Here is a 25,177-nt window from a genome sequence, read left to right on the forward strand (position 1 = left end):
GAATATTTTCCATGAAATTTTTACTGTCAGAATCTTTGTTTGTCATTAATCTTTTTAAATATGCTAGGTAATCTGGAAAATGTATATCATTTGCACAGACTTTCCCTTTGCTACAACATCGAGTAAATTTCCCATCGGATGGTTTTTCATCAGAGAAATTTAGTGATAGGCAAAATTCACATGTAACAGTCATTCCACCACAACTATGTTCGAGAATTGCATCCTCATGTACTCCATTTTCGCTGAGAAGGCAGTTCCTACCAGTATTGCTAGTACATGTTGATGACTGTTCTCTAGACATATTCTGTCTTCGCCACCGCCTTCTTTCAACTTCAAAGGCACGTTGCTCTTAGACATTTTCTGTCGATGATGTCGGTGTTTTTCGGCTTCAGAGCGTTGTTTTTCCAATAGTTGCTCTACAGATAAATTCTGTCACAGGCGTCGCCTTCTTTCAAGATCAGATGCACGTTGCTTTTCAGACATTTTCTGTCGATAACGTTGGCGTCTTTCTGCTGCAGAGCTATGTTGTATCAACAGTTTTTCTTTGGACATAGTCCCACCTCCCTACTGCCACGGTCTGAGATACAGGTGAATGAGAGTCCTGGCTGTCAGGCCTTTGAGAGCTGTGTGACCAACGGCTGATTCTATGGGGGTGGGACTTCCTCCTATCTGTTGTCAGTTTCCACAGCTGGGATGAGGAAGCTGGGGCTCCAGAGGGAGCGATGCCCTCTAAGCCGCCAGCTTTCTCACTCTGCTGGACCCCACGGGAGGGCCTTGGCAGGGGCTGCCTGGGTCCCCGTGGCTTGGACCCGGATGCCACCTGTCCGGGTCCAAGCCACGATTGCCCCCGCCGCCAGCTGGTGGCGTTGGGCGCTGCCTGTGCCACCTGCATATGCATATTTTCTCAGCTATCTTTGTTGGGTTACTTTGCATATCACTCCTGATTGGCTGTGGGTGTAGCGGAGGCACAGTCAATTAAATCTTTCTCTTTTTTTAGTGTAGATGAGCATAATAGCTTATTAATATAAGGTGGTACTTGCTTCTTATTTAATTCATTATTTTGAACAGGCCACTTTTAATGCAAATACCAGTTTGTAAAATGCCCTATTAAGCTGCTACTGGAGTTGTGCAGTGTGAGAGAGCCGAATCTCTTTTTTCCCTGCCATGGTAACCTGTAATGTTCTACATAGTGGCTGCTCTAATGACAAAGAGCAGAGTTCCCAGCTGATCCTTACCACATGTAGCTTGAGCAAGTAAACAAATTTTGTCTTCAACAACTAAGCTATTGTCTTCTTTGTTGTTCTGGCCTAACCTAGCCCATCTAGACTGCTATAGATTGGACATGTACTCACCCACCCCACTGTTTCACACCCAGGTCATTTCACTAATTTACATAACCTACTAGACCCTGTGGGCAGGTGAGTTTGTAAAGGTGCTTTACAAAATGCTGTCTTAATGAAGTTTATTGCATCTCTACCACATTATGTGATAATCATTTGTCTGATATAATGCTTTTAATTATGCCTTTCAGTGTAATGAAGTATGCTAGATTTTTAGTAGAAAAAAATAAATAGGTAATCTTTCCCTGCATAGTAATTCTTTTAGATGCTTTGATGCTTTCTTTACTGTGTGCATGATCTAGCTTACCTTTAATTTGCAGGAAATAATGTTGCTCAGACTTGTAACTGAATGCTTTTTAATATATTTTTTTTAATACATAAGCACTGATAAAAAATGCTGAAGGGAAAGCTTTTTTTATACTATGGCAACTATTAATAAAAATGTTCACATAAACTTGTTATTTTGAGTCTTTTACTTTTGATCTGTTTCCATTTTTATTTGCATAACACTAGAGGCCCGTTGCATGAAAATTCATGTACTGGAGGGGGGGGGTCCCTCAGCCCGGCCTGCCCCCTCTCACAGTCCGGGAGTCCTCAAGAGCGGGAGTCAACCCGGCGATCAGGGAAAGGCGACGTCCCATCACACCTCTGCTGCTGCCACTGCCGGCAGCACAAGCCTCGGCCGGCTCTGGTTACCTGAGCCTCAGGTGGCCCTGGGTGGCTGGGCAGCCGCCATCTGAGGCTTGCCTGTGCCTCGGGCCGGTCCGGGGCAGCTGGGGGCCTGAGGAGACTGGGGGACTCTGGAGGCAGGTGCATGGCAGGGCTGAGGGGACTGGGCGTCGCCATCTTTGAGGGCAGGGCAGTCAATTAGCATATTCCTTCCTTATTGGCTGTGGGTGCCATCATATTTGCGATGGTGTGAGGGTCAATTTGCATATTCCCTCTTTATTAGATAGGATGATTATTGAATAACATGCAATTAAATCGGAGCTTTCTGCTTCATAGCCTAGCATTTTTTAAATCAGTTTTGTGATAAATAACCCTCTGACATCACAGCCTGTTGCTATGAGAATAGAACATTAAAAAATTGGCAGCACAAATTCATTTAACAGGGTAGCTCAGGATAAATTTAAAGGAAAAGAGACCAAGTTACAATTCCCATTTTTCAAATACTGACTTGGCCCCTTTAATTCCTAAAGATAACTAACAAATATGAAATTTGAAAACTTACACCTTTAAGAAACATATTCACTGAAACCAATTAAAAATTATTCCTATCACAGGTCTAGTGTACTTGTCAGGAATAGGGTTGTGAAGTCAATGAATCACAGCTTCATGTGATGCACAGGCCTTTCCATCAGGTTCAAATGTGGGTCCTCAGGGTACAACCTATAAATCATAAAGGTAAGTTATCTGGGCTTTCTGCTGGGGACACTTTGGGAGCTTGAAGATTGCTCCAAGTCTTTTTCAGTCCAGGCACATGGTTTCATGAACAATACAATTCCCTTAAAAACTTAGACTTTCTGATATATTTGCTTTTAGTTTCATATTCTAAACTAGAGGCCCAGTGCATGATTTAATCATGCACGTGTAGGCTGTCTGTCCGCTGGTCGGACCCGGTGTGGCCGGCAGCTCTGAAGTCCCTGGGCCCCTAGGGTGAGGGGGGGCGGGGGCGTGGTCCTCCTGCAGCCGGAGCCCAGGCCGGGGGTCTTACCTTCGCCTCCCGCCCAGGAAGGCTGGGGCCGCCGCTGCCTCCTCTGCCTTCGTGGAAACCCGCGTCCTCTGCGGACACCACCACACGCTCCTGCGGCCCAACTGCCGCCAGACTCCTCCCCCGGGGGGCCGCGCCGCCTCGTCAGCTGTCAGCCGGGGCCTCCAAATGCCCGGCTCGCTGCCCCAGAGGCCCATCTGTGCTGCAGCACAGCCATGGCGCAGACGCTGAGCTCGCGCGCTCGCTGGCAACGCGAGCTCAGCGTCCTGCCAGCCCAATCACCACCCCAGCCACCCCAAGTCCCGCCCCCTGTGTCTCCCGCTGGCCCAATCATGGGCGTAGCGGAGTGATGGTAATTTACATATTACCTATTTATTATGTAGGATTTCACATTCTAGTTCTTTTCTGTATGTAATTATCAATAATGATTTATTTCTTTGCTTCCTCACACAAATTCCCCTCTTGAGGCTATCTGAAGCAATAGGCTTGGATAGCAAAGTTAAAACCCTTAATCTGATTTTTGCAAAATTATTTTCACTTCACACCGTTACCCTCTCTCTATCTACTTCCCATATAGTTAAGAGTCTTATTAGGCTCATGGTCTACCTTCTACTTCTCATGGAGGACAGTTTTACTAAATATTTTACCAAGGCACACTATAGCTCTCCAGCTAACCAGCCTGTATTAATGTGTGTTTTTTTGCTGCCTACTTATTCTATACAACATATTTTAAGTTTTTGTATGGCAGCACTCTCCTTCCAAAAACCAATGTCTATAACCATGTGGTATTCAGGACTATCATTTTCAAAATAGGTCTGGATTCTTCCTTTTGGCACATGGGATTATACTTCTTTGCTCTTTTTTTTTTTTTTTAAGTTTTCATTTATTTTTAGAAAGAGAGGAAGGGAGAGAGAGAGATAGAAATATCGATGAGAAACATCATCCATGGGCTGCCTCCTGCATGCCCCCTACATGTGCCCTGACCAGGAATTGAACTGTGACCTCTTGGTTCCTAGGTCGATGCTCAACCTCAGAGTCCTATTGGCTGGGCTTCTTTACTCTTTTTAAAGATAGGCATGGCTATTTGACTTAAGGTCTTTGATATGTAAGTAGAAATGATGTATTACATACCAGTATGCTCAAAAACCTTACAATGCATAATCATGATTTTTTTTCCACTGCTGTGATGATCATGGAAGCATAAGTCATGATGAAGTTTCATCAGCCTAGTTCCCTGAGTAGCTATGAGTATAGTCTTCTGGATGGCATATCATAAGAAATAAATTTTTGTTATAAGATACTGAGATTTTGGTGTCATTTGTTATTTTAACATAGGCTACTCCTGACGTATAGTCAAGGTATGTCAAACATTACAATAAACCCCAAAATTTCACTGGTTTTATTTCTCCTTCATTTGACAATTCAATGTAGTATTTGGCAGGCAGTTTTCCATATGATGATTCAGGAATCTAGACCTCTTCTATTTTGTGGCTTCACTATTCTCTGAAATGACAGAATTCTCTCCTGAATTATTATGAATCTGGCTGATTGGCAGATAAAGAGTGAGGCTTACATAGAACCTTCTCATGGCAATTCCTGATTACAAGATAGGGTGGGAAATGTAATGTGTCTCTAAAATAAGAAAGAATGCGTTTAGAACACATAGCACTCTGTGACAAAGAAACCTAGAGCTCCATTGAATGAAACTGTGGGTGCAAAACTCAGGCTTTGACTTGCTTTTAAGGTGTGTGCAGGGGTGGCTTCATGAGCAAGTCCCTGCCCTGCGTTGAATGGTCAACCTCACAGATCAATAATTTTTTAACAAAATTCTGCATTTTCATTTTGCTCAGGGCCCTACAAGTTATGTTACTGGTTGTAGGTGTAGGTTATGCCAGAAGGATATGCAGATGGAAGCTTTAGCTATATAGTATAGAATGTGGAAAAGTTCAATGAAGAATGTCTGAGAATTCTCTTGTTGTTTAGCCCATAGGGAGAAAGTATCTTAAAAATATTTGTGTGGTTTTCTTTTCTGCACATTCTTACTCATGATCTTTAAAGTCAGTGCCATTCTCATTACCTCAAGCACTGACTGTAAAATCAGGAAAAATAGTTGTTAATTTTTTGTTTTGTTTTGTTTACTATAAAACTATACTTTGAAACCCCACGATATTTAAAAAATGCAATTGAAAGCCAAAACGTTTGATTCTCATGAGCCACATTTTCTTTGGAGACCAGAAGGCTCTTGCAAGTTAAATTACAGGCCCTGCCCTAGCCAGTTTGGCTCAGTGGATAGAGCGTCGGCCTGCGGACCAAAGGGTCCAGGTTCGATTCTGGTCAAGGGCACATACCTCGGTTTCAGGCTCCTCCCTGGCCCAGGCCCTGGTGAGGGCCCATGTAGGAGACAACCAATCAATTTGTTTCTCTCACATCAATGTTCCCTCTGTCTTTCCCTTTCTCTTCCACTCTCTGTAAAAATCAATGGGAAAATATCCTCTGGTAAGGACTAAAAAAAACCCACAAAAACAAAACTTAAGCCTGTCTGGCATGGCTCAGTGGTTGAGTGTTGACCTATGAACCAGGAGGTCATGGTTCGATTCCCAGTCAGTGCGCATGCCCAGGTTTCAGGCTGGATCCCCAATAGGAGGTGTGCCAGGAGGCAGCTGATGAGTGATTCTCTCTCATCATTGATGTTTCTATCTTTCTTCCACTCCCTTCTTTTCTGAAATCAATAAAAATATATTAAAATTAAAAAAAAGTACAGGCCCTGAAAGCAGAGCATACCTTTATGCCCTAACAACTGAATGTTATCTTGGCTAGGAAGGGGTTCAAGAGTTGTATAGGGCTCAAACTTGGCAGAGATCTCTGTGAAGCTATAGATGAGGGGATAGATCTGCAAAAGAACACATGGATAAGAGCAGACTCAGGATTAAGAAATGCCAACGTTGCTATTGCCAGTGACCACAGCTATATAGGTGCTGAATAAATAAGACAATTTGCAAATCATTTACTGTCTTTCTAGGAATCATTGCCTCTGCTACAGTCCGGTGAACTAATCTGCTTTGTGCTGCATAGCGAGAGACTTCAGTAACTGCCCACATGTCACCTTTGGATTTTCCAAAGAAGTAATGCCAAACTATGACCTAAGAATTTGCTGAGTCTCATTCAAACTGGCCTGTGTAGACAATCCCATTTTCAATGGTTGAGAACTTGGTTAAGATCCCTGGAAACAAAGACAGGGCCACTGACATTTAAAAAATGTAGTAGTGATAGGAAAGGAAAGCCCTATTACCAGAGCTTGAGTGGGAAAGGAAAACAGATAAGTCACCTCTTTTACATGTCCCCTTCTTTGCAATTCCATCCTTTGATTCTGTGAATAACCTTAAATAAACTCTTTCTAGGCTAGAAGAACTTGATTTTTGTAGGGTGTACCCCAGGGATTCCAGCTGATACATAATTATATACCCCTTAGCAGTTAGTTTTGATAACACATTCACATTTACTATTTTTTCAACAATACATTGTGATGTCTAGCTAAGGCATATATTTTATTATATTATACAGATGGTAAAACATATTTTATTCAAGGTTGCAAAACTTTAAAAGGCAAATCCATCAATCTTAAAGTTTTCACTTTAAGAAACCTTTTCCACAATGCCATCTTTCCAATATTATTTGGAAAGTGTGACAAAAACAACACCCATCTAAGTCTAAGACTATGAAAATGCTTATAACAACACACCTGTCCTAGCCAGTTTGGCTCTGTGGATAGAGCATCGGCCTGCGGACTGAAGGGTCCCAGGTTCGATTCTGGTCAAGGGCACATGCCTGGGTTGTGGGCTCGATCCCCAGTGGGGGGCGTGCAGGAGGCAGCCAATGATTCCCTCTCATCACTGATGTTTCTCTCTCTCTCTCTTCCTCTTCCTTTCTTTCTGAAGTCAATAAAAATATATTAAGAAAAATAAAAACACCTAAACACAAACTGTCTGTACTCACTTGGTCCTACCACTCTTCTAAAAACAGTTTTCCTCTGCAGCAAGTCATCAATACACTGCACTTTCCACCAGTAGTAATTTGATTCTGTGAACTACTTTTCTTCATTTGGGATATATATTCATATGCTGCAAGGAAAATCAGGTGTCCAGCAGTAATTCTTAGTCTTCAGCTTTGTTGTTGGGCACTTGATATATAAGGCAATGCTTCCTACCTATGATCCCACATCCAGAATTTTATGACTACTGACCTTTCCAAAGGCACCCAACAGAGGTGGCTTTCTTGAGTTACTACTCTTTCTTCCTGCACTCTACTACTTTTTAATTTTTATTTCTGTTCACTTTGACTTTTTAAAAATAAACTATTTTAGAATACTTTTAGGTTTACAGAAAAGTTGCAATGATAATACACAAAGTTCCCATATATTTCACACCCAGCTTCCCCTATTAACATCTTACATATGTATGGTACAGTACTCACAATTCATGAACCAACATTGATGATAAAGGATGATGATGACTATTATTAACAAGACTCCATTTATTGAGAGGGAGTGGTAAAGTTCTAGAACAAGCGGATTGAAAGATCATTGTGACCATCTTTGGAAAATACAATATGTCAATTTGAAGTATAAGCAGACACCAATCTTATAATTTTCCCTACTTCCCTTTAAAACTGCTCTGTGAACTCATTCTTCCCTGGATCTTCAATAAAACTGCATTCCAATCCCATACTATTGTGGACTGTATTTATCTTTATTTGGTGCCTGTCTCTGCAAAAGGATTATATATTCTTCTCTTGATTGGATGTAGAAGCGGTATGTGTCATTTCAGGACAGAACCTTTAACAGCCAGCATGGGGTTCACCATGTTTTCCTTGCCCTTTATCACAATAACAAGCTGTGTTCCAGAGAGTAGCCACTCCCTCAGTCTGGGTCCCAGTGTGAACCACAGCCACAGTCAGGCTGCAGTAAATGTAAGGGGCACATGGCATGTGCTACATAGTTGTGCACTGCTGAGCTTCTAACACTAGGAATTCCTGTGGACTTGACTAATGCTCCAAAACATCCCATTTCTACTGTTCTCTTAGTCTTCATTTCCAGGGTTTATGTATATGGGAATATTTTACAAAGTTTTCACCAGGGTTATTTTGAAAATCAGTGTTAATATATGGAAAGTATTTGTATAAATTCAGGACCACATAACATGGCATTCCATAAATCACTGAAATTCTGTGTTGCCTGATTTTTTGGCAAGTGGAAATGCCATATTTTAAAGAGGTATTAAGAAAATACAAACTATGTATAGAATATATAAATTAATAAATTTTAGGGCACTATATTTGATACAGATACAACTATTTTAAAAGATCTTTTTCATAACTTCATTCTCTAACCCCCCCCCTCCAAAAAAAGCTAAGGAATAGATGACAAAACTATGTTCAGTCTCAGTTCTTCCACCTCCTGTCCTGTCTGGCATAAATATATGTCCACTGCCCTTATAGATGGATATTTGTTTTTTCCACATCCTTCTTGTAGGATAAAACAAGGGATAAAAGAAGTTATGTATCTTACTTAAAATCACTGAGTATCTTCTTTGTATATGAAACCAGAACACCTGAGTTTCTGCTTAAAGTAAATGCTTCATCCCTCCCTTCTCATTACTTTCATTAAAAAATTCTTCTACACAACAAAGAACTGCAGTACTGTCATAGTTTCTTTCCCCACTTATAAGTGCCTTCTTGGTGGAAAATAATATCCTATTTGTGTTCTGATGAGCACCAGATAAGATTAAAACCACATAACTAAGCATTTCTATACTGTTCACAGGCAGTGATGCTATCAATAGGCCCCTTCGGTGAGTGTAATTAGGGTAATGGAATGCTCCATTTTGAGAATGAAGGTGTGGTGGTGACAGTAGGTATTGATCAGGGAAAACAATACAGAAAATTATCTATATGACTGAAAACACCACCCCTTTATAATCATTGACAAGCATAGATTATTGTCCCTATTCTTTGTTTTCAAATATACGGGCTGCATATACTTCCCTCTCCAGACTGTAAACTTTATAAATGCAAGCGTCATACCTGTCTTTTATATCCCTAAACCAAAAACATGTGTCAATGTGAAGTATAAGCAGACACCATTTTAAGTGATCATTAAATACTGTTTGAATAATAGACTGAAAGAATAAATACCATACATAAAACCAGTCTTTTACCTTTTTTCGAGAGAATTCTATAGATGCAAGTAGGCTCCTATCCAGTCATTGCATTCAGTTGAATCTCCAGAGTCTCCAGGTGTGGTTGGGTACTCTTCCTAGTCTAGAAGTGGTTCTTCCTAGTCTAGAAGTGGCCTCTCCACTCTCATATAATAAACAACAGTGAAGAAGGGACACAATAATCATAATAAATATTCCTATTGAGAAAGAATGGAGGATATACATAGTCACTGGTCATAGCAATGCTGGTATCCTGCTAGACAGGCTTTATAAAGGTTCCTTACCCCTCGATTCAACCTTAATTCTGCTCTCTGGAAGGATATCCCTTGAACATTGTCCTCTCAGGTCTTTGTCTTCATCATTTAGATTTTTATTCCACTTCTTTTTTCTATTCATGAAAAGGGATATTTAGTTTTTATAGCTCACTTCTTGAAATAAGCTGTGTTAATGTCTAATAGTGTCATTATTTGGGGTATTTTTGTTTGCTCTTTAAAAATATATTTTTATTGAATTTTAAAGGGAGAGGAACATTGAATAATATGACATTTATAGAACAACTCCAGGCCCGATGCCCAAAATTCTTGCACAGGGGTTGGGGGGTGATCCCTCAGCCCGGCCTGCACCCTCTCACAATCCGGGACCTCTAGGGGCATATCCAACAACCGGCAGTCGGACATCCCTCTTGCAATCCAGGACGCTGCATGAACCAGTAACCATACTTTTCATACAGGTGAAAGGCATCTTGCTGTTGTATGGGCAGCTACATTTTTTTGCCCTGATTATAAAAAGTAGTACATAACATGATCCTTCTGAGGCAGTAGTACCATTTTCCTCATCTTATGGGTAGAAAAACTGAAGCAGAGAGAAGTTAAGTAATTGGCTTTGTCACACAGTTGTAAGTGTCAGAATCAGGACTGACCACAAAAATGTGCAAGCCAGAGTCCATGCATGTCATCACTGCATCATCCTGTTTTTTCAGTGTTAGAGTAGCCTTGCCAGGTTTTAATTTTTAAATCTAAGAGACTGTTCCCAATATATAGGATAGGGTCCCTAGGCCTGGTTGGTGATCAGGGCTGATCTGTGGGGCGACCAGCAGGCGGGGCGATCGGTGGCCCCCACTGGCACCCACCTTGGCTGGTGGCTTGGTGCTGCCCGCTGGCTGCCCCCAAACAGCTCGTGCCTTGAGCATCTGCCCCTTGGTGGTCAGTGCACATCATAGCGACCACTTATTCTGCCATTTCGTCAATTTGCATATTAGGGTTTTATTATATAGGAGGATTGGAAATTTGAAGATAGAAACATTGATAAGAGAGAATCATAGATCAGCTGCTTCCTGCACACCCCCTACTGGGGATTGAGCCCACAACCTGGGCATGTGCCCTGACTGGGAATTGACCCTGTGACCTCTTGGTTCATGGGTCAACACTCAGCCACTGTGCCACACTGGCTGGCTACTTGCACTTTTTATATCAACTTATTGAGGAATAATATTCATATAATAAGGGCATATATTTTTAGTTGTACAGTTCAATGAGCTTTGACAAATATATATACCACTACCTCAATAAGACAAAGAATGTCTATTAACCAATATAGTTCCCTTTGCCTCTTTACAGTCTTTTCCCTCTATCACTACCCTATCTGTCCCCAAGCATTACTGATATACTGCCCTATAGGTAAGTTTTGCTTGTTCTAGAATTTCATCAAATATTCAGCTAGTTTTCAAATTTCCAATTGTCCTATAAATGTCATACTATTAATAAAATTTTTAACTCAAGATTCAAATATGGAAAATGATTAATTGTCCTTGAAAATTTCCTTCTCAATAATACCTTGTTGCAGAATCTGGGTCATTTTTCTTGTAGAATTTCTGACAGGCTAGATCTTGCTGATTGCATTTTGTATTAACATGTTCCATTGTCCCTACGTACAGATGGTATTTTTTTTTTTTTTTTTTTAGAAACTTGATTTTATTCAGATTTGAAGTTTTGGTCTCATGCATTTTTAATTGAGTTGAAGGATTACAGTAGCATTCGGAACAACCTTCTTTTGGTTGTAAGTAACAGAACTGCATAAGCAAAACGGTGAGTTTTAATGTCTCCTGTAACTGATATTTTCAGGGCATATCATGGATTCAGGCCCTATACCATAAAATCATTTGTTTTTGTTCTTTTGTTTTTCTACTTGACTCTAGCCTTTTCTGAGTTTTGGCTTATTCTTGCATCCTCTCAGGTTCAAGTCCATAGGAAATAAATTGATTCCTGATGATTCAGTTTCATGTCATTGGCACTGATCGGCCTGGTTTGGATCATATGTCCTTCTGAACCAATTAATGGCACTAAGGAAATAGGATATTCTGATTGTCCAAATGAGAGTGTCCAGGTGGAAGTCATCTCACTAGAACCACATGGGCTGTTACTGAATTTAAAGACACTTTCTTTCTCTATAATCTCACTTTGGTTTACAGATGTTAACTTATTTTACATATATATTGACTAAAGCGACTTTTTATTATATAATCTTTATATGCAACAACCTTTATTTATAAACAATATTTTCACTGAAGTGAAGGTGGAGTCATTACAAGTGTTGGGGTAAAAGTTTGAGGGAAGGCTCCTTAGAAATGCTCCCCAAATTCCTCTTTCCTAGGTCAGCGACTTCCTACTGTTTCTTATCTGACAGGTGAGAAATGGTAAAGCTAAGTTTTAACAAGGCAAAGAGGTGAGGGACAATGAAGGGGTCTGAAAGTGGGCGGCTGATGGCCAGCCAGCCCAAAAAGAAAATGTGCATTTAAGAAGTAAAAATGAACGTGAGGTTACCGAATGGAAGAGCTCAGAAGTGAAATTTGATTTACTTTACCAAATTATTTTTAAGGCCAAAGTATCAGTGGTTTCATAAAACATTTCTTGGAGGTGACTTACCAGCATTAGGGGGAATGGAAGTCCCTGGACCACCAAGGCGGTCAAAGGGCCCACAAAGCCGGATCGCTCCCCTCCGGGCCGGTACTTGGCGTCATTCAGCCTGAGAAGCCGCTACAGCGTTGCAACCAGAGCTACGCCCCTCCCGGGGACCAGCTCTGCGTTGCGTCACTTCCGGCCCTCGGCGAGGCGCATCCGGGTCAGACTGAGCCTCTTGCTCTCAGTCTGTGACTGGTGGTGGTGCCGCGCAGTCCGCGCTCTCCCTTCCCGGAGTGACCGAGCCGCAGTGCCCACCGGTGAGAAGTGACCCGCTGCCCCAAGCAGAGGAAGACCAGGAGGAGACGGGGGAGCGGCCAGCGGCCGGGCTGGGAAGCTGCGGTGCGGGCTGGAGACTTTGCTACTACGCTTGCTGCTGCTTCTGGGAACCGGGGGCCAGCACTGAGGAGCCTTCCGCGGACAGCGACCCCCTCCCCCGGCTCCCCTGCCCGCCCTGCCGGGGAGGGCGGAAGATGCCGGTGAAGAAGAAGAGAAAAACCTCTGGCGTGGCAGCGGCAGTAGCGGAAGACGGAGGCCTCAAAAAGTGTAAAATCTCCAGGTACCACCTCCCCCCACCCTTCAGTCTTTCCTCCTCTGCTGGACGGCCAGAGGAGGAGGAGGCGGGTCGGGTCTCCCAGGCTCGAGCTGGGGAGAGGCGCCCCCTCTCCACCCCGGTAAATCTTCGTGGTAGGCGCGGAAGCCGCCTCACGTTCGGTGCGTGCGCTCCGCGCCTGTGGAGGGACCGGCGGAGTCGCCCCGCGGCCGTCTACGTGCCCTGGAGGGTGGGGAAACGAGTGCGCACGTAAATTGCGCTCTTTCTCTTACCCCTACGCTCTTAACCCCTCCTCCACCTTCTTTCCAAACAGATCCGCGGCAGGGTCACGTCTAGAATTTCTTTGTAGAGTGAAGAAAGGAGCAAAACAGGAAAAATCTTGACCTGCCAACTGCCATGGGAATAAGAAGGCATGTTGCCATTGGCCTCCAGATTTAGTGGTCTAACCCGGAGGACCCCAGCAGGAGGCCGTTTAATAGCAGAAGCCCCCTTTTCCGGAAGTATGGTGCCTCCACCTGCGCCAAGTCCCTGTGTGCCAAATTGGGAAGCCCCTGCATGCGTTTTGTTTTCTAGCATCCAGGATGCTGTTAGCTCCAAATATAAATATTAATAATTGAGAGCTATTGTACTCTATCCTCTTGAAGAAAAAGAAAACAAAGCAGACCTGTAGTTGTAGCTCTTTGATCCCATTGTAACATGTCATTGAGGCACCATCGAAACATTATATAATGCAAAATATTATTGCCATTTAGGTGTGAGGAGTGGGGTTTTTAATTCTTATGGAGTGTCTGATTGTATCTGTGGTTGGCACTTGATGTGACAGCTTCAGATGCTACCATTAAAAGAAGACTGTAGCCAGCATTATAAAGGCGAGAGATGATAATAGAACTTAACTTAGTTATGCTTAAAATATGAGGTAGGTAACTTATTTAGTCCGCATCTTTTTCTGATTGGTTCAGTTTTTTTTCCTTCATTAAACTGTTTGGGAAAACAGAGCCTAATTATATTTCTTGGGCTATTACTGTGAAAGATGATTTTTTTTATACCTCTTGGTAACTCATACTAGAATTTGACATGGTTACTCCACTAGCTCAGTTTTTATGGAACATGCAAATTACTAGTAGTCCTGTTACTCTTAACTCGTAGGTACCTTAAGTATATAATGTATCAAAGTGATTTAAAGTAACTACTTAAAAAAGCTAAGCAGTCATTATAACTCAAGTGATACTTTGCTCTATCAACTTAAACTCTTAAATATGGTACCCTTATTTTACATTACTCAGTTGCAGAAATTACAGCATTTCTATGTCATTGTGGTAGTATAACTATTTGACCTCCTCAAGAAAAGGTTCTCTGAAGTTCATTATATCCTAGAGGCCATTTATGAACTTACTAACCTTAAATGACTTTGTGGAAAAAGAAAAAAATCAGATTAAATAGCTTTGGCCTAATTATTTGTATTAATGTTATCCTTATGGGTTTTTTGGTGGTTGTTTTTTAATCTGTAGAATTTAATTATATCCTTAGGTCCTAAATCGTCTTTTATCTTTAAATATCTGCTTAAACTTGGTAGATGATGAACAACTCTAAATATATAGTTTTATTTTGAAATATTGACAAATTAACTATCAAAATATACTTTGTAAGATTTTGTTTTCAAATGTATAACCATTATACAAAAATATGGTTTCCATGCAATTCAGAAGAATCATTATAAAGATTAATACTTTCCAACTACTAGTCCTGCATTGAGACCATTAGGTTGAACTTCTTGAAATCTGGGGAATTAGTTTTTGTTGATATTTTTGGAATTTGATAGTGAGCAAAGTAGCATTTGGGTTTTGTTAGCCATACATTTTTATGTATAGATTACTGTATCAAATTGCAAATACTTAACTCTATTTTTTCCCCATTACACCAGCTGTAAAAAAAAACAAAAAAACTTTGTTTAGTTTGAATTGACATAGTTGGTATTGAACTTAGCTTTTCACTACAAGTTGAGACTATAAAATTCTTAGGCATTTGTGTGTTTTCTAAGCTATTGCAGATCCCAACCCCCTGCTAGACTAATAAGTGGAGAGGAACATTTTTCAAGCAAGAAGTGCCTGGCTTGGTTTTATGAGTATGCAGGTAATGAAATTAATATAAGAAGATATCAGTCACATGCTTTAAAACTTTTTTGGGGGTGTTCATTCATTTAACAAACTATTTATTTCAGGCGTGCTGTGTGCTGGGATCAGGGTCAAAACTGAGGATTGTGGGTAGGCTAAGAATTTCAGGCTATGTCTTTAAATATATACTTCATTATATATTTAGTGAGAGGGGTGAAACTCATTTTCTATAAATACAATTTGTAAACAGACAGATTTACTTACTGGTTTACATCCATTAGCGAAAATAGAGTTGATATTCTGGAAAACAAAGTATGTAATAAAACATTTTATATTATACATAGTTTTTGTTTTGCTTTTCAATATTCTCTTGAAATTTTTCTGAACCAGAGACTGACATTTTCTGAAACTTCTGAGAGACATAGTAAAAGATTTAAAACTCAGACATATCATTGCACAACACACCCTTTAATAATTGCTATTTAGCCACTAACTTCTAGGAAAGATGCAAAAATGAATAAAAATAAACAGAAAGATATTAATATAGTGTGATAAATGTCATATTAGGAAGATGCACTGTGAAATTTTATAGGAGGAATATGTAACCCAGCCTTGAAATATCAGGGAAGGCTTCTTGAGGAAGCTAATTCAAACCAAATCTTGTAGTGGTAGATATAAAGCTTTTGGCCTAGGGTGGCATGAAAATCAAAGCTAGGGATGAAGCTGAAGAGTTAAGCAAATATATAAAAAACAACACTTGTTTCCCATTTATTACTACTTTTTAAAAAAAAAATACATTTTTTATTGATTTCAGAGAGGAAGGGAGAGGGAGAGAGAGAGAAACATCAATGATGAGAGAGAATCACTGACCAGCTGCCTCCTGCATGCCAGCTACTAGGAATGGAGACTGCAACTGAAGCAGGTGCCCTGACTGGGTATCGAACCGTGACCTGATTCATAGGTCAACACTCCACCACTGAGCCATATCAGCTTGGGCTATTCTAACTTCTTTATAAGTATATATGAAAATTTTTTCCCATTAGAATTTTTTCGTCTTGAAATTACTGGTTTTAAAGCGCTCCTCCCCCCTTTTTTCTTTCTCTTACCTGCCTCCATGTCCCCCCTCCCCCCCCCCCCGTCTTTTATCATTATCATTCTCAGAGTGTTTGTTTAAAATAAAACAGTGTATATGCAGTCATTGTATTATATGTAATGTAATCAAGTTAAGGCTTCAAGTGAACTCTGAACTTGAGATATAGGTTTAGGCTGAGGGTGGGGGACAATAACTTCACTCTTGGGATCAGTTAAGTGATCTCAAAAGCATAATTTAAAAGTTGTTTAGAAACAGAACAGATTCTTTCTAGACCAGAAAAACTGCTATTACTGGCATCCCAAGACAACCACTAACCCAAATTAAATGAAGGAAATTCATTTTATTACTGACCTCCATTTAAAATGTTGACCCATTATTCAAAATGCCATTTTATTATGCATGATATAGAATCAAAAGGTCACTCATTTTACTTATAAAGGTTACTAGATATTATAAAATTATTTGATAATTTTTTTCTTTCATGCTTGCTTGTTTTACCTCTTGTAGGGACTTTCCTGGTAGCACAAGACTCTAATTAGTTAAACATTTATTTCCTATACTAGCATTTTTGTAATAGCATAATAATTGCTATCTTTATTTTAAAAACTATGCTAATTATGTAGCTTTTCCTAGTGACCATTTTGTTAAATACGCAGTGTTAGCCCTGTTTTATTGATGAGAAAACTGATGCTTAGATTAAGTAATTTGCTTAAGATCATGCAATGATGAGCCAAAATGCAAACCGAGGTCATTTTGATTGTAGATCCTGTGCTTTTAACTACTACTATCTCATGTTTGTTTGTTTTTTAAATATATATGTGGCAACTAATTTTCCTATTGCAAAGGAAATATTAGTAAGTACACTTGAGGTTAACTTATCTTCTGTCACTCATGGAATGATTCATTCAATAAATATTTTTTGAGCACTTGTGTATCAGGCCCTCTCTAAGTGCTGGGAATGTAATAGTGAACAAGTAAAGATAGGCCCTTGTCCTTGGGGGACTTGCCTTCTAGTGGGAAGTCAGACAGTAAATAGGTAAGTAGGCAAGATACAGATTTTGGAAGGTTATAAAGGTAATATGGTGAGGTTCAGGGATAGAAAGTAGGAACTTTGGATTTTCAAATAGAGTGATTAGGAAAGGCCTCTCTAGAGGTTACAATGGGCAGAGAACCAATTGACAAGGAGGAACCAGTTATTAGTCCAATAAACAGTTACTATTCCATCATAAAATAGGAGTGTTGCTTATTAAAATAGAAACAATAATTGCCTATTGAGGTAACACATGTAAAGCTCTTAGTCCAGTAACTGGTACATAATTAGAATTCAATAAATGTTAGTTATTATTATTAAAAGAGTAATAGTATTAGAGCATCAGATTTACTGGTTGTATGTTTGCAATACAGTTCCAAAATTACCAATATAGCTCCTATGTAGCTCATGTAGAAGATGCTGTGCCATTCATTTAGGATAGTGTTTTTCCTGATCTGCTGTGGCTGACATGGTTTTATATCTACATACATAGCCAGAAACATTTCTTATATGGTTGTTAAAATATTTCACCAGTAATTTTATTAACATAATATCAATACATTATATTCGATAAGCCTAATGGTTTTGCCCTTTCACAAGACCTCTCAGCTTGACTGATATTTAAATTAGCAAGGATTCAGTAAATTAGCAAGGATTCAGTATACTGGGCCTGTTACAAAACAAAAGGCATGGAAAGGAAAGGCATGTTTAAAGTCTTACAAAGAATCAAAATTAGGGATAGGATTACATAATCCTAGTAAAGTATCTAACTGGTTCATTTCCATAGCTTTTAAATTTGATTAGAAATCTGGTTTTTGTTTAAAAGTTAGTTAAATTCAGCTCCTTGGGAATAGTTTTATTGGAAGAGTATGTTTTAAGAAGAATAATTAACATTATGCAATCTGGGAAAAGAATCTGGGTATAGACCTTATTTTAGATTTAGATCTTGTTACTATTTGTATTACTTTGGGAAAGCCTTATACATTTGCAGAAAGGTCTTACATGTATCTTATATATATTGGTATAACAATTTAACTTGATTTTAATAGAGTTTTAATCACTAATTGCACAGTATCTAGAGAGACTATATTTTTTAACTGTAACTTTTATTTTTTGACAAACTCTTCAGCTGTCTCTTCTAGTTACTAATGATAGCAGCTTCAAGAGCAAGTCAGCTTTCTTGCTGCATAGAAAAATTTAGAATATATTCCTATCATGCCTTAAAAATACCTTTGTTTTCTTCTATTACATTTTTTATCTCATGTTTACTTTCAAACCACATATAAGGATGTACATTCAGACATATATGTCTATAATAATAAAAGCATAATATGCTAATTAGACTGGACATCCTTCCGGACGACCTTCTGGACAAAGCTGGGGCTGTGAGGGAAGCCCAGGTCCTGGTTGCCAGAGGGAAGCCGATGCTGGCAGCCAGGGGAAGGAATGCCTACTCTTGCACAAATTTTTTGCATTGGGTCTCTAGTCTTTAAATATATGTTTATATTGAAAACTATACATATAAAGAGATAAAAAACGTCAGTGATAGAGAGGATCACTGATCGGCTACCTCCTGCATGCCCCCTACTAGGGATTGAGCCTACAACCCGGGCATGTGTCCTGACCAGGAATCCAACTGCGACCTCCTGGTTCATAGTTCGATGCTCAATCACTGAGTCACATTTTTGTTAATCTTCACCCAACGATATTTTTTTCATTGATTGTTAGAGTGGAAGGGAGAGAGAGAGAGAAAAAAACATTGATTATGAGAGAGAGAGACATCAGTTGGTTGCCTCTCACACATGTCCCCATTGAGCCAGGGATCAAGCCTGCAACCGAGGTATCTGCTCTTTACCAGAATTGAATCTGCAACCCTTTAGTCCAAGGTCTGATACTCTAACCACTGGCTAGGGCCAGATATATTTTTAATAGCTTTATTGTATACTAGAGGCCCAGTGCATGAAATTTGTGCACTCAGTGGGGAGGAGGGTCCCTCAGCTCTCTTGCAGACAGGGAGCCCTCAGGGGATGTCTGACTGATGGCTTAGGCCCTCAGGGAGCGGGCCTAAGCTGTCAGTCAGACATCCTTAGTGCTGCCGTGGAGGCAGGAGAGGCTCCTGCCACTGCCACTGCGCTTGCCAGCCTTGAGCCCGGCTTCTGGCTGAATGGCGCTCCCCCTGTGGGAGTGCACTGACCACCAGTGGGCAGCTCCTATGTTGAGCGTCTGCTCCCTGGTGGTCAATGCGCCTCATAGTGATGGGTCATTCCACGGTTCGGTAAATTTGAAAATTTGCCTTTTATTATATAGGATGTGTGCTTTTTAAATTACTTAACACATCTTGTTAAAAAAATCCTCCAGGTAGATATTAGGAAGTGAAAGTTTCCTATAATTGTCACCCTCTTCATCTTTTAACACCTTACTGCATAAATAAGTGCATTACTTTTATTAAAATCCTCACCTGAGGATATTTTTCCTGTTGATTTTTAGAGAGAGTGGAAGGGAGAGGGAAAGACAGAGAGAAACACCGGTATGAGAGAGACACATCGATTGGTTGCCTCCTGCCTGCCCCCAACCAGGGATCCTGCAACCGAGGTATGTGCCCTTGACCAGAATTGAACCCAGGACCCATCAGTTAGCAAACCAACACTTTCTCTGCTGAGCCAAACCAGCTAGGGCTGTGCAGCAAAAAAAAATTAGACCAAAAAATTTGAAAGTGTTTTAATTAAGATCACATCATCTTAGCATCATGGATCTCATCTGAAACAGCAAGCGTGTATTGGCAAGACTATATTTTCAAAAGTCAAGTGTGGTAAACATATTTCTATCATGTTTCATATTGCTTTAGACTTTTAAAGTTGAGATATAACATTACTTTCAGGTACAACATAATGATTGAATATATGTATATTTTGCAAAATAATTATCAAAATAAGTCTAGTTAACATGTATCACCACATAGTTACCAAAAAATTTATTTGCGGTGAGAACTTTAGATCTACACTTTTAGTGACTTTCAAGTATACAATACAGTAATGTTAACTATAGTCACTATGCTGTACATTACATCCCAGGGCTTATTTTATAACTGGAAGTTTGTGCCTTTGACTACTTTCACCCATTTTGCCTACCTTTGGCAACCACCAATTTGTTCTCTGTATGAGTTTGTTTTTTGTTTTTTTTTTTTAATCTGTCTGGTGTGTTTTTTTTTTTGTTTTTTTTTAATGTATAGTCCACATATAAGTTAATCAGTCATACAGTATCTTTTTATTATATTTTGGGAATCTGATAACATGAGAAAATATGGGAATTGGTGTATTGACTTACATTTAGTGTTGCTAAGGTAGAAAAATAAGAAACGTATCGTAATTTTTGAACAAATGATGGACAAACTAACTGAAGGATTAAACTTTTGTTTCTACATAACTAGTGCTTTACTGTCTATTCAAGAACCAAGATGATAAGAAAATATTCTGGAGTTGGAATGTAGTAATCCCCTTAAGTCGTATTTTTATAATATGTATATCTTTTTATTAAAGTGTTAAATTTTATTTTGGAATATTTCAAAAGGATAGTGAATGATCTTCTGTTTTAGTAACTAAACAGACATTCTCTTCTGATTGTCTTAAATTGTGGATTGATACTGGCACATTCTAGTAGAGTAAGAAGCTTAAACCTTCTTATGTTACTTTATATCTATGCACAATAGTTTTCTTTAGAGCTCCCAGTGAATATTTTTTAAATGGATAGATTCAAGTTATAGTGATTGATATTGATGCTGCTTCATTTTTAATTTTTTTATTTTGTAATGTATTTTAAGAGCATTTCAAAAATTTAAAATATTAAATTCTATAGCAAATGTTTATACTACTTTATCAAAGATATGTCAAAATTCAAAATCATTTATTTCCAAAAATGTTATGGTATATTCATAGATACCTTTAGAATAATGGCTTATGTTTTATGTTGATATTAAATTATAACAATAAAATATATAAATTATTTTTGTCTTTGAAGGTCCTGATGAAGTTGTAGGGCCAGAAGGAATGGAAAAATTTTGTGAAGACATTGGTGTTGAACCTGAAAATGTATGTTTTATTTCTAAGTAGAATGGAATATAAGTGGGGTATAGCATATTCATAAATTTCTAAAAATTTGGACACCTTAATCTTATGTGAAGATTTTGTTTCTTCATGTTTATTGTAAATTTTTACTTAGGATATTTTTAATCAATTTAAATTGGGCCCAAGTTCTCTTTCTTGATACAAATGCCATTTGTAATAGAGTGAGGGTGATTCTACCTTCAGAAACTGTTAGAACTTTTTACTTTTAAGAAATTGGTCCCATCTAAGTTTCTTTATAGATAATAAATTCAGAGGTTGTACTCTTTAATATTTGAAGGAAGGAAATAGTTGTATAAAAATGCTCTCCATGATAAATATAGACATGATTATCTCTATGCTGACTTTTCCCCTATCCTTTATGTTCTGTTCTTTCCAGATTATTATGTTAGTTTTAGCGTGGAAATTGGAGGCTGAAAGCATGGGATTTTTTACCAAGGAAGAATGGTTAAAGGGCATGACTTCATTACAGTAAGATATTTTTTTAAAAAACAAATTTGATGGGCTATTTGAAGATCTTAATTGATATTTTGTGCTTTGCAATTTTCAGGAGTAAAGTTTCACATTATGTAATCAAATTGGTTTGATCTGTAATAATCAGTTTAGGATTGACAAAATGTATACTATGGTTTGGCAAAATGAACAGTTACCCCCATTTTTCATATTGTCTTTTAAAGAACCTTAGTACAGTCCTATTTAAATTCACTGACTCTTTTGGTGGGTGAATTAGAGGTCCATGATGAAAATTATTTACTCACAGGTTGTTTGAGCAATAAAAGATTTCCTTCTCCGAATATAGAAATCTGTGTACGAAGTTTGCTCTTTGGGCAGTTCTAAGCTCAGAGGCCTCCTCTCTTTCCTCTTCAATTTTATACTTGATCTAAAGATGAAATTTGAAGATAGAGTTGTATAGCACTCTCAATTCTTTTTTGCCAAATGAATCTCATGAAGAACAAAAGTAGAAATGCTGTATGGCTCCCGTACAGCCTGTAGCCATTATACAGTAGTATTAGGATGCTGCCTTTGGAACACTGTCATAAGCTATAGAATTGCTTCTTTATAAAAATAATTTGATTTTGTCTTTCCAAAGTAAAGTAGACTTAGTTTCAGAATCAGTTAGGAATTATGTGGTAATTTTATATCATGCTTCTAATGTTCATGCAGATGTTACTAATTATCAGCATTCTAAAATAGAGGAATCATTAATTTATAATACCTTTGAGCCACAAACTGGGGTACTTGTTAGCCATATGGTTTCCTGTTCCAATTATGCTTTTATTAACACATTAACCAGTATTAATATACAGATTATATTTAGGTAAAAAACGTTGCTCATGTGAACCAAATCCTAATTTAGAGTCTGAGACTCAGGTAACTATTTGCTAAAGTTTAAATAGCTCATTTGTGGCAGAGTGAGGACCTAGAATTTAAATTTCAGCATTACCAGTCTACCATACTGTACTCTCATTTGGACATTCTTTTGTATATCTGTTAGCATTCTTTTAAAAACAGAAGGCCATTATTAACTTTTTAAATCATAGTATTTACAACCAAGACTAAATTTTGCAATTTCTCTAGATGTCATAACGTGCCATATTAAAATAATGTTGAATTTGAAATGCTTTGGCTTATTTCCCACCTTTAATTAGCTTTATAGAGAAAGATAAAATATATATAGAAAAGAGTATGCAAAGAACATAAACTAGTTTTTACATAGCTCAGTCTGTTTCATTGAAATGTTTCAGTTGAAACATGGCTTATTAATTATAACACATTTTATTTAGCATTGTAAATTCTTTTTTTACTACTCTTATTGGTTTTTTTTTGTATACTGCTTCTTTGAATATTCTATATTTTTAAACCAAAGAGTTTTTAATTCATTTTTGCATAGCTTGATTTATATTGCCTATGTATAAAACAAATGTGTAACACAAAGTATTTCTAATATATACTCTTGAATAATTAGCAACATATGGCCTTGAGTCCAAGGATAGAAATTGACTAACCCATGAACATATTTTTTAAAAAAATATATATTTTATTGATTTTTTTACAGAGAGGAAGGGAGAGGGAGAGAGAGTTAGAAACTTCGATGAGAGAGAAACATCAATCAGCTGCCTCCTGCGCACCCCCTACCGGGGATGTGCCTGCAGTCAAGGTACATGCCCTTGACCAGAATTGAATCTGGGACCCTTGAGTTTGCAGGCTGACACTCTATCCACTGAGCCAAACCGGTTAGGGCATGAACATATTTTTTTTATTAGCACATCTTTCTTATAGGCAGTTCACAGCTATCTTCTATATATATAAAAGGCTAATATGCAAATTGTCTGCTTGGGAGTTCGACTGGGAGAGCAGGAGTTTGATTGCTCGCTATAATGTGCACTGACCACCAGGGGGTGGCGTGGAACATGGCAGGTGACCAGCGGAGTTGGTGGGGCACTGAGGGAGCGAGGAAAGGAGGAGGCGGGGAGGCCAGGCCTAAACTACCCTGCATGAATTTCGTGCACCAGGCCTCTAGTACAAAATTAAAGCAATTATATAGCACTTAATATTGAATTAGATGTTTCTGTTTCACTCAGTATTTCCTGTCCGTTGGCCTAGAACCCTTTGTTGTATAGCCTTGAAGCTATTCAAATTAGGCAAGCGCACTTGACTGTGAAAATAGGGTTTTCTACCATTGACCCTTGAACAGCACGGGAGTTAGGAGCATCATTCCCTGTGCAGTAAAAAATCTGTGTATAACTTGACTCTCCAACTACTTTACTAATAGCCTACTTTTTGACTGAAAGCATTATTCATAACCTAAATATTTTACAATTAATACATATTTTGTCAGTTATCCTACCTAATAAAAAAAGGTAATATGCAAATTGACCATACCATCGACACAAGCCACGCCCGCAAGCCAATCAGAGCAAGTATGCAAATTAACCCAATCAAGATGGCTACAGCCACAGAGAGCAAGGTTTCCCAGGTAGCAGAGCAAGCCAAGCTTTCTGCGAGCTGTTGCAGGCCTAAGCCTCCACTCAAGCTACAAAGTTTCAATTATAGAAGGTAAACAAATTCAAACAGAAATGGAGGCAGAACGGAGCTTGAGAGAGCAGGCCAGGGTTGCTGGCGACAACAGGGGAAGCAAAGCTTTTTGCACACCCTGGCTGGGCCCAGCCTCCGCTTAAGGCTACAAAGTTTCAATTATAGAAGGTAAATTAACTGCCACAGAAATGGCTGCCGGCGGCGGAGGGAGCAGCAGGCTTGGCTCCGCTCCAGGCAACAAAGTTTCAATTGTAGAAGGAAAATAAATTCCAGATACCAGGGCCTCCGCTTGGGTTGCCAGGGGGCATGGCTGGCCTGCAAAACACCACAGGCCCCTTGCTCAGGCCGCCCCACTCCCCAAGGGAACCCCCACCCTGATCTGGGACACCCTTTAGGGCAAACCAGCTGGCCCCCACTCCTGCACCAGGCCTCTATCCTATCTAATAAAAGAGTAATATGCAGATTGACCATCACTCCAACACACAATATGTCTGCCCCCATGTGGACACAAGATGGCCACTACAAGATGGCCAGCAGGAGAGGGCAGTTGGGAGGCACCCGGCCTGCAAGGGAGGGCAGTTGAGAGGGACCAGGCTTGCAAGGGAGGGCAGTTGGAGGTGATCACCCCTGCAGGAGAGGGCAGCTAGGGGTGACCAGGCCGGCAAAGGAGGGAAGTTGGGGGCAAACACGCTGGCAGGGGAGCAGTTAAGCATCAACCAGGCTGGCAGCGGAGTGGTTAGGGGGTGATCAGGCTGGCAGGCAGAAGTGGTTAGGGGCAATCAGGAAGGCAGGCAGGCAGGCAAGCAGTTGGGAGCCAGCAGTCCTGGATTGTGAGAGGGCAGTCGGATATCCCTCGAGGGGTCCCAGATTGGAGAGGGTACAGGCTGGGCTGAGGGACAACCCCCCTTCGTGCACAAATTTCATGCACCGGGCTTCTAGTATTATGTAATTCTTACAATAAAGTAAGCTAGAGAAAAGAAAATGCTATGAAAATTATAAGGAAGAGAAAATACAATTAC

The 25,177-nt window shown here is 39.5% G+C and overlaps 1 protein-coding gene and 1 long non-coding RNA gene across 10 annotated transcripts in view; one reads left to right on the top strand and one right to left on the bottom strand.

The window, feature by feature from the left end:
* DCUN1D5 (defective in cullin neddylation 1 domain containing 5) overlaps positions 1 to 25,177 on the top strand; it is a 66,032-nt gene that overhangs the window by 14,979 nt on the left and 25,876 nt on the right. For 3 of the 7 annotated variants that reach the window (XM_054724751.1, XM_054724752.1, XM_054724753.1), the window contains exons 4-5: positions 21,019 to 21,089; positions 21,502 to 21,593. In XM_054724751.1, coding sequence (XP_054580726.1) covers positions 21,019 to 21,089; positions 21,502 to 21,593 — 163 coding nt within the window. Of the gene's footprint in view, positions 1 to 12,366; positions 12,777 to 14,808; positions 14,901 to 21,018; positions 21,090 to 21,501; positions 21,594 to 25,177 lie in introns of those variants that run through there. The other 4 variants (XM_054724750.1, XM_008149212.3, XM_028157031.2 and 1 more) reach the window with 4 other exon arrangements.
* On the bottom strand, positions 1,728 to 12,348 carry LOC114234335 (uncharacterized). Of its 3 annotated transcripts, none has more exons than XR_008557882.1 (6): positions 12,185 to 12,348; positions 9,548 to 9,651; positions 9,264 to 9,407; positions 7,522 to 7,605; positions 5,833 to 5,941; positions 1,728 to 2,729 (listed from the first exon to the last, which is right to left on the bottom strand). It is a non-coding gene; the product is annotated as an uncharacterized LOC114234335 (long non-coding RNA). The 3 variants fall into 3 exon arrangements; XR_008557880.1 differs by having other exon boundaries at positions 9,264 to 9,460; XR_008557881.1 differs by lacking the exon at positions 1,728 to 2,729 and adding an exon at positions 4,488 to 4,554 and having other exon boundaries at positions 9,264 to 9,460.

The sequence above is a fragment of the Eptesicus fuscus genome, chromosome 13, assembly GCF_027574615.1.
Source record: "Eptesicus fuscus isolate TK198812 chromosome 13, DD_ASM_mEF_20220401, whole genome shotgun sequence".
Classification (NCBI taxonomy): Eukaryota; Metazoa; Chordata; class Mammalia; order Chiroptera; family Vespertilionidae; genus Eptesicus; species Eptesicus fuscus.